The sequence below is a fragment of the Plasmodium cynomolgi genome, chromosome 5 (assembly GCF_000321355.1).
Source record: "Plasmodium cynomolgi strain B DNA, chromosome 5, whole genome shotgun sequence".
In the NCBI taxonomy this organism is placed as follows: Eukaryota; Apicomplexa; class Aconoidasida; order Haemosporida; family Plasmodiidae; genus Plasmodium; species Plasmodium cynomolgi.
In genome coordinates, this window is record NC_020398.1 from 634348 (window position 1) to 643469 (window position 9122).

General features: G+C 50.8%; 1 protein-coding gene across 1 annotated transcript in view; it reads left to right on the forward strand.

Annotated features, from left to right (window-relative positions):
• Positions 1 to 937: 937 nt before the first annotated feature.
• Positions 938 to 9122, forward strand: part of PCYB_052400 (hypothetical protein) — a gene marked incomplete at its 3' end in the record, with an annotated part of 8871 nt that continues 686 nt past the window's right edge. The window contains exons 1-27 of the mRNA XM_004221121.1: positions 938 to 998; positions 1204 to 1293; positions 1445 to 1558; positions 1837 to 1919; positions 2288 to 2456; positions 2617 to 2676; positions 2863 to 2937; positions 3026 to 3091; positions 3294 to 3374; positions 3536 to 3658; positions 3815 to 3895; positions 4158 to 4280; positions 4575 to 4768; positions 4921 to 5310; positions 5534 to 5891; positions 6125 to 6502; positions 6780 to 6998; positions 7143 to 7217; positions 7316 to 7354; positions 7494 to 7526; positions 7678 to 7707; positions 7854 to 7889; positions 8037 to 8093; positions 8283 to 8372; positions 8499 to 8564; positions 8771 to 8845; positions 9037 to 9108. Coding sequence (XP_004221169.1) covers positions 5534 to 5891; positions 6125 to 6502; positions 6780 to 6998; positions 7143 to 7217; positions 7316 to 7354; positions 7494 to 7526; positions 7678 to 7707; positions 7854 to 7889; positions 8037 to 8093; positions 8283 to 8372; positions 8499 to 8564; positions 8771 to 8845; positions 9037 to 9108 — 1528 coding nt within the window. The 5' untranslated portion in view covers positions 938 to 998; positions 1204 to 1293; positions 1445 to 1558; ... (9 more) ...; positions 4575 to 4768; positions 4921 to 5310. The remainder of the gene's footprint in view (positions 999 to 1203; positions 1294 to 1444; positions 1559 to 1836; positions 1920 to 2287; positions 2457 to 2616; positions 2677 to 2862; positions 2938 to 3025; positions 3092 to 3293; positions 3375 to 3535; positions 3659 to 3814; positions 3896 to 4157; positions 4281 to 4574; positions 4769 to 4920; positions 5311 to 5533; positions 5892 to 6124; positions 6503 to 6779; positions 6999 to 7142; positions 7218 to 7315; positions 7355 to 7493; positions 7527 to 7677; positions 7708 to 7853; positions 7890 to 8036; positions 8094 to 8282; positions 8373 to 8498; positions 8565 to 8770; positions 8846 to 9036; positions 9109 to 9122) is intronic.

Below are 9122 nucleotides of genomic sequence, written 5' to 3' on the forward strand. Positions count from 1 at the left end.
ACCCGTGTTTGGTTAAACTGACGTTAAAGTGTGAAAAGGAAAAAAAAAAAAAAAAAAAAAAAAAACTGACCAGGGGATCCCCACCTCGGGGAGTACGTCAGACGGGTATACATACCCATTTGCCGCACACATGTATGTATGCACGTGTATCCGTAAAAGCGTAGCAGTCCCGCTGCGCGGTGTGAAAGGTCGCATGCTAGGTTGTGTCCCTGCACGTGAGTGTGCGCGCGCCTCCCCTGTGCAGTGGTTGCAAGTTTTTTTTGCGCCCAAGTGGTCTGTCCATGCGGCTAACACGGGTCATTACTGGGTGCACCAATTGGTAAAAAAAAAATAAAAAAAAAAAAAAAAGACGCAAAAGAAAGGCGAAAAGGACGAAACAGACAAACGAGGTGGTAACAACGCAAAGGCGCATTCTCCGATCTTGCATCACCATTGCACAACTGCTTAACCCAGGAGGGGTGCAGCAGAAACGTGAAAAAAAAAAAAAAAAACGAACGAACGAACGGAGTTCGCGCAGTAGGCGAAAATAAACGGGATGGTCTGCATAGACTGAATAAACGGAGGAAAAAAAAAAAAATTGTCCACGTCTGTGTGCACATTGGTGTAGGAAAAGGCGGCAGCCACGTTTCTCCGGAAGTGACAGAACAGAAAACCGAGCGAGTGAACATCTCAATGCACATACGTGCCTACGGGTGTGCACATCCCAAGAAGCGTGCACCTGCACAGACCCACGAATGGCTCAGTTCGACTGACCGGTGGAGGTCCCTTCGTCATAAACACCCAACCCGTCGCATACGCGTCTTGCAAATAGGCTAAGCGGAAGCGAAGCTGGCATGTGTCCGCGTCCACCCACGTATCCACTCAGCCACCCAACAAAACACACCTACGTTTGTAAGTATCCCCCCACTTGCTGCATTTTGTACCACCAACGCCCATCATGCTGAAATATGCCTTGTTTTTTTGCGCGACCTTCGCGTATATCCCCCTGGGAATAGAAAGTAAGACCGCAGGCTAGGCGACACGCGGCGTACGTATGTCGGTGTGGGTGGCCTCATGAGAAGGAGGAACACACATCTGCATGTGGCCACCTGCCCACCTGACCATCTGTCCACCTGACCACCTGTCCACCTGACCACCTGTCCATTTTCCCACCTCTCAACATGGCCACCCCAAACGCTGCACCTCTACCCGCCCCCCTTGCAGGCAGATTCTTCGAAAATATAATCCCCCCGAAATTGCATGTCGGCCGGCACCCAATAAAGAAAAATTTAAAAAATGGAAAAAAAAGCATAAGTAAGTTACCTCGACGAAGGATTGAAGTGGGCATACAGAGAGAGAGAGAGAGAGAAGCCCCTAAAGTGCTCCCTCCTAATCGTGTCTGCCGGTGCGTTACCTACTCAGCACTGAGTGTTACTCCTACCCACCCATACATACACACGTGCAGGTCTAGACAAGCTCGAAAAGAATATCATGAAAAATGTGGACTCCATCAATGTAATGTTTGACCCCAAGAATAAGAAATTCGTCCCGTCCAAGTTGAAGAAGGCGCACATAGTTGGTTCGTTCGAGGGAAGCACAGCGCGTCCAGCGGAGGAGCGTGGCGAACGGCGCGGCGAACGGCGCGGCGAACGGCGCAGCGAGTGGCATAGTCCGCACCATAGTCCGCACCATGTTGTGCAGCATATTGTGCAGCATACTGCCTAGCATAGCGAACGACCTGTCTATGCACGCTTCCAACCGTTCGGGAGAACCTCGACGAGGACATAGTCATCCCACGTTAAACTCTCCCTCCCCCCTTTTCTTTTTTTTTCTCCCCTTCGCCACTCCCCCTTGCAGGAGGTTTCAGCCAGAACACGTCCGACCCGTCAGGTACGCAGGAGGGGCAGTCCGCCGGGCAGCAAAATGATTCCCAAAAATGATGCGGCAAAACGGGGAAAGGAGCCAATTGTGAAGCATACACCACAAACACACATGCACCTTCGATTTAAAGCAACCTTTTTGCATCACCATCCCCAATTTCGCCTCACTCATCCTCCCCACACCTTACCACCCCGTGCACGCAAACTACCACAGATGTCGAAAGGAGCAAATACGAGAAGGGTAACTCGACGCGGGAAAGAAAAAATAGCTGAGCGGAAGAAAACGCCTCAATCCGCTTCGCTGTGCAACGCTACCATCCTACGATGGAGACGTAACCAATCGAATCACGTCCCCCCCTACGGCATCTCTTCTATGTCATCACCCCTGTGACATCACTCCTATTACAGCCCTGCGCTTTCTAGAAAAAATGAACAGCGAGATGATTGTGTACTCAACTAAAATTACGCGAGAGTTAGACAGCCAAGATTATAAAACTCTGAGCAGTTTCAAACGTGCCTCAGCTCTACTGAAGGAGAGTTTAGCCACCATGCATTCTCTTGAAACGATAAAGAATGACAAAACGGTAGACTTTAAGAGTAAGTTAAGGGTTCCCTTCATGGGGGACATAATTGTGAAGCAGTCCAACAGACCATCATCCCATCATCCCGATAATGTACATATCGTGGTGATAATAGCAACACCCGGGATTACGTGGTTATCTATTTTCCGTTTTTCCATCCCCCATCTCACTCACAGAATACAACCTGGAGTGGTACTCCAAGGCATCCCTGAAGGAGAAGTACGAGACTGAGAAGTGTAAGATAATGAAGGGAGAAAAAAAGAAGGAAGAAATGGCTTGGTGCCACAAAATGGGGTTCTCAAATGGAGCAAATTTACCACTGCACGATGCCAAGCGGGGCTGCACGCTGGGAAGCGGGACTGCACGCTGGCAAGCGGTGCCTAACGCTTCTATGTGCTTCCCTTCTCCTTCTCCTTCTGCAGACATACACAGGCTCATGAATAAACTTTTCGTGAAGGCGTCCAAGAAGAAAAAAAACGCTCAGAAGAAGAAAATAGGTACTCCGCCTGGACTAGCCGCTGCTATCTCGATATATCTCCTCAAGCCTTTTACTTACTCATTCGTTCGCTTCTCCCTTCTCCACAGATGAGAATATCGAGCAACTGGAGAACGACCTACTGATGCAGCGGTTCGTGAGCGAAAACATGAACGGTAAGTGTTAGGGGGACAACACATGGGCGTAAGCGGAAGGGCACCCCAGCTTGTCCTACGTACCTCCGTTGGGATATGTAGAAGACGCACTAGCGGCTGCACTAGCGGGTGCACACACTGGTGGGAGCTGCTCCACCACTGATCCCATCCGCCCACTCCTCCCTCACTGCATCCGATTTGTTGTCTCTCCCCACTCCCGCAGTGACCAAGCTGCTGAAGGAGCACGAAGGGAAGTCCCCAAATTATATGGCCCCTATGCACTCGGATGTCTGCGGGCAACTGGGTTAGTCACGATGATGGGAGCTCCCCAAAGGAGGGAAGAAGCGACGAACTTCTCTCACCTGAAGGTGCATCCTCTGCGTGGTGCCAACGTGGGTTGCCAACGTGGGGTGCCATCGCGTGGTGCGAACGCAATTCTACCACACCCATCCACCCCCTCCGCAGGAAGCACATTTCTCAGTTTCATGTTTGAGAAGCTATTTAAGAGCGCAATGAGTCACGACATCCCCTACTTTAAGCAGTACTTGCCTCGTCTGAAGCACAGGATCCACAACATGATCCATAAGGGTAACCTTTACGGCATTTGCACGTTGTTCTAGGAAGACGTGGGTGTGGTTGACCTCGGGAGGAGGCTTGAGGCGGTGCGAAGTGTTGCGAAGTGGTGCGAGGACGCGCCGATCGAAGTCACAACACGGTGTTGCCATTTCTTCTTCCCCACGACAGGAACACTCATACTGCTGGAGAAGGGCCTCGACGACGCTCTGCACACCTTCAAGCTCAAGGTGGCGGAGCTCATGCAGAAAAGTAACGCAGAAGGGGGGGCAGCAGGGGGAGAGATGTGCACATGAGGCACGGTGGATTTGTCGATACGGATTGGCTGCCACGGCTTGGCTGCCGCTACCCCTTGGCTGCCTCTACCCCTTGGCTGCCGCTACCCCTTGGCTGCCTCTACCCCTTGGCTGCCGCTACACCTTAGCCGCTACCCCTTGGGCGCTACCCCTGTGACCAGATTGCCAAGCGGAGGAGTTCCCCCCATGACGTCCCCCACCCCTTCCCACAATCGCAGAGTTCGGGTTTGTCGACATGTGCTCAAGCAAATGCGTCGCCGAGACGGTCAACGCAAACTACGACTTGGAGGAATACAAAAATGAGTTCAAGCCTACGAATACATCTCAGAGAAGGGCTGACAGTAAGGAGGACAGAGCTATGTGGAGTGGGGACCCACATCGTTGGTCCTTTTCGCACCCCCAATGGGGCCTGCGCCTGTTACGTGTGCGTTGGCTGCCCATTCGGTGAGCAGTCATTGTGTCCGCCGAGTCTTCTTCGTGTTTTCTGTGGGTCTGCTTTGCGTGTTTTCTGAGAGTTTGCTATGCGTGTCTTTTGCGCGTCTTCACCTCCGCTTCACCGTCTCTCCACCGTCTCTTCACCGTCTCTCCACCTCCGCTTCACCGCCTCTTCACCGCCGCTTCACCCCCCCCCTCAGTGGTAAAAATGCTTATGTACTACTACCGAGACAAGCTGAACAACATCGAGACGACGGCGGACTTCGTGCTGATTATGCTGCTCTACCTGAATTCAGCCACAGAGCACACGGAGAAGGGATTCATTGACGTCAGCTCCATCAGTACCACGGATAAGTTTAACCTGCTGAACACAACCATTGACAAGCGGAAGAAGGTGTGGCTTGGAAGCGCCGTGGAAGCGCCGTCGAAATGGTGCTCTCTCTGCGCCGCTACACCGCTACGCCGCCGCATAGTTGCAGCGCTGCACACCTACACCGCCACGTAGTTGCACAGATACACCGCTACGCCGCCACCCCCCCCGCGCAGGTAAAAAAGAACAAGCGGACGAGCTTCCTCAAGATTGCGCCCTTCAACTTCTTCCGAGAAGAACCAGAAGAAAAATATGGAAATGAATCCATTTTTGCCATCGATGATATCATAAAAACTTGTTTGCTGGCGAAGAAGTCTCAGAATTTTAGCTCTCTGTACGAGACGACAAAGGAGGTGTGGAACAGCATTCAGAGTATCTACTCCGCGTCCTATGGGTTCGTTGCTTCTAAGAAGCTAAAAACAAAAAGCTTCGTCACATCAAGGATCAGAAACGTGGGCTTTGTCTTTAACTGGTTTAATTATAACATGAATCCCACTCCACATGTGAACTTCCTCGTGCATAATTTTTCTCCCCTCATTTCTGTGAGCCTGCAGTTGAGTAAGTGAGCGAGAAGGGGGAGGGAGGGATATACGCAAACTTGGAGAAGTCCCCGAATGGGCGGACCTCCTCGCCATGTGGCAGCTCTGCAACGGTTTCACCCGCGCGACTGGTTCCACCTGCGCAGCTGTGTTCAACTCTGCAACTGGTTCAACCTCTGCAACTGGTCCCACCCCTTCAACTGCGTTCACCTCTGCACTCCCCCCCCGCGCAGCCTTCTTCATCAGTACCATGATCGAGCAGTACGAGTCCAGCTTCCTGAGCAATTTCTCCTCAACCTTGAAAAAGATATTCACCATGGGAGCCAGCTCAGCACACCCCAAGAATTACGCAGACCTGGTGAGCTTCTCCGAAACGGATTATTTGTTGCGACATTCAAAAGCAGACAAAGCTCAAAGAATCATCACACAGACAGTAAAGATGCTCAAAAAGAAGTTCCTCTCCCTCCCATACACTCCTACTCTCCTGGCCCAATATATCTCTCTGTTTCTATCCCTATGGGTCTTCGAAAATGAGAAAAATATATCCCTGGAGAATCCGAATGTGACTAGATTTAAGAAGTTGTTCTTCCTGTCCTACTTCGTTCACAGTAAGTGATGAGGAGTGGCTGGGAAGCGGCCGAGAAGTGGATGAGAAGTGACCCAGAAGTGGCTTCTAATCGGATGCGAAGTGGCCCAGAAGTGGCTTCTAATCGGATGCGAAGCGGTGGGAATGCCACTGCCAAAAAAGTTGCCTATCTGAACGGTGGTTGCTAACGGTTGTCCCACCGCTCTGTCCACCGCTCTGCCCACTCCTCCACCGCTCCTTTCCCCACTCCTGCAGACTCGGGCCCCGCCGAAAAGGCAGTCGAAATTATCTACAACAGATGTAAAGGCAAGACGGACAAAATCGTGCTGGGGTGCATACATGACTATGGAGGAGCGAAGCAAAAGAAGGTCCTTGGTATTATAAATAAAAAGTGCAAGCCAAAGAGAATCCCTATCCGAAAGATGAGTATTAGGAAGGTCATAAAAACTCTTATGTCGTCTTTGACTGACCCATTAGATATACTAAAAGTTGCTGTGGACACAGCGACTCGATGTGATCACTTCAGTCGTAGTGCATCCATGGATAACAACAAGAAGAACAAAAATAAAATTAATTATGATTTATTTGTGAAGTCAGAGTTGTCCTTCCGTTACATCTGCGCCGACGTTACGAGTAAGTTGGGGCGCACCCATCGGGGGGGAATCCGCGTCTCAGCCGTGTTACCACATATCAGTTATGTTACGCATCACATCTTAGTTATGTTACTCATCACGTCTCGGTTATGTTACTCACCACCTCTCAGTTATGTTACTCATCACGTCTCGGTTATGTTACTCACCACGTCTCAGTTGTGTTACTCATCATGCCTCAGCCATGCTTCTCTCACACCGCTCGCATGCTTCCCCCCACATGCCGCCTCTCCCACATGCCTCCCCCACTCCGTTCACAGAAAAGGTGGTGAAAAAAATAATCAGGGATGTCTCTCGACTGAAGAACATGAGCGAAGCCCAGGAAATAATCGACCAGTCGCTCAACAGCGTGCAGTACTTGAAGATAAGAAACTACAAGGATAAGGAGAGCAGCACGAGCATCTTTTGTCCCTTCATGGAAGCAAACGACAAGCACATCCGTGACTTGGAGCGGAAACAAATTTCGATCTTCGTGCATAGTAAGGGCCGATGAAGCGCGCTAAGCGGTCTCCACCAAGCGGTCTTCACCAACGAGCGGTCGTCACCAAGCGGTCTTCACCAAGCGATCACCAACGAGCTGTCACCCCTCACCACTAACCGGTCACCACTTCACCCCTCCGCAGAAAACGTGGGCATACTGAACATGCTCAAGGGGAAGATTACCAACGTTTTTAAAAAGTCGATCAGCATCCGGGAAGGTGAGAACATCGACGCATGGATAAAAAATTTGGACATACGTGTGTCTCTCCCCTGTGCAGGAGCTCATTCTTCATCTTTACTTCTCCCCCCTCTGCAGGCATCAAAACGGACAGCCCCATTTCGATCAAAGTTGGAAGTAATTTTTCCAAAGAGGACAGAAGGACCGCTTACCACGCGGGGGGTTATCTGCACAGGGTCGCAGCATTTTTATATTATTATTACTATTACTATTACTTATTTTTTTTTTTTTTTTTTTTTTTTTTTTTTTTTTTCAGCGCGAAAGTTCAACGGGTTCCTCTTTACGGGAGGTAACGCCAGAGAGAGCAGACTGGTTGATCGCGTCCTGTGGGGGGGCCCTACAGGCCTCACCACGTCGCCACGTCGCCGCTTCACCGTTTCACCACTTCACCGCTTCATCGCTTCACCACCTCACCACTTCCTCACTTCCTCACCTCACAGGATACCAACTAAACATGGACAGCTTTGAGCGTAGGGACAGAATGGAATTGCTTGGAGATGCTCCCAAATGGAAGAGTGCCCAACGGGGGCATGCAACCTTTGTGTGAATTCCCCTGCACGTGTTCATTTTTTTTTTTTTTTTCATCTGTCCACTTCCCTCCCCCTCCCCTTGTTAGAAGAAAACACGCTACATATTGGGCTGTCCAAATCGAGTAGGTTTCGCCACCCCCGTAGCAGCTGCCCGGCGAACCCGCAATTGCACACACACATAGATACAAACATAAAATAAACACGCACGAAGACAGCCGTCTGCTCATTTATGGACTTCCTCACGTGTACATCCTTCTCCCCCTGCGCAGGAAAGGTCTACGATGGGAGACAGTTCGTCGACGAGTTAGAGATCCTGAAGTCAGATGGTATGGAAGTGTTTCATAAAGAGTCACTCGATGGGACTGACTTGCCCACTTCCCACGTTCTGCTCTCATTTTAGTGCAGCATATTTTCATTCACCCAAGTGCTCCTGCATCCACGAAGAACGTTCTCTCTCTAAACCGCTCTCTAAACCGCTCTCTAAACCCCTCTCCGTTGTTTCTCCCCACCCTCAGGTGTCAAGCGGATAGAAATGAAAGGAATCGACGAGGACAACGAGAGTAACTACGCGAACTTGAGTGGCAGCGCCGGCAATGCTTTTAGCCGTTTCTCCTTTTTGTTTTATTCCTTTTCCATCTGTTGTGTGTGTCTATCCGTCTGCCTATCCATCCGCCTGTATGGCTTTCCCGAACTTCCACCATCACCACCACCACCACCCCCTCTCCGCGTAGGAATTTACGTCCTGAAGGATAACACCAAAGTTCCCGAATTTGAATACGCCATCCTTTACCCTAGCGGTGAGATTCAAACTGTGAAGGGGGAGACATGTGCGTTGTGCTCCCCCTCCCCCAAGGGAGTTACTCCCCTACCCGAGATCGATGAGCAACCCGAAACGCACTCGCACATGTATGCATGTATGCATGTATGCATGCATGCATGCACTTTTGGACTTCTCCCCACTTTCCCCCGCCTTATGCCCCCCCTCTTTTTTTTTTCTCCGCAGCGGACATTATCATTTTTGACGGAAACAACTACGTCTCTTCTTCTGCCCTCCGGGACATGGGCCTGGAATATGAAAGTAGGGCGCTGGGCGCAGCGGTTTAGTTTGTGGTGCAGCTGATTAGTTCGTGGCAAAGCGGTTTAGTTCGTGGCGCAGCTGATTAGTTCGTTGGGCCGCTAATTAGTTCGTGGAGGTGGTGCGTTCCGTTTCTGCTTCCTTTCCCACACACACGCTGCGTAAAACACGCCCCCCTTCACCCCCATCCGCAGGAATCGTTTGGGCCGGACACACCGTGGGCTGGGTGGCAGAGTTCGCCCTGGGAACCATATCAGAAAATCCACGTAACTTTCGCAAA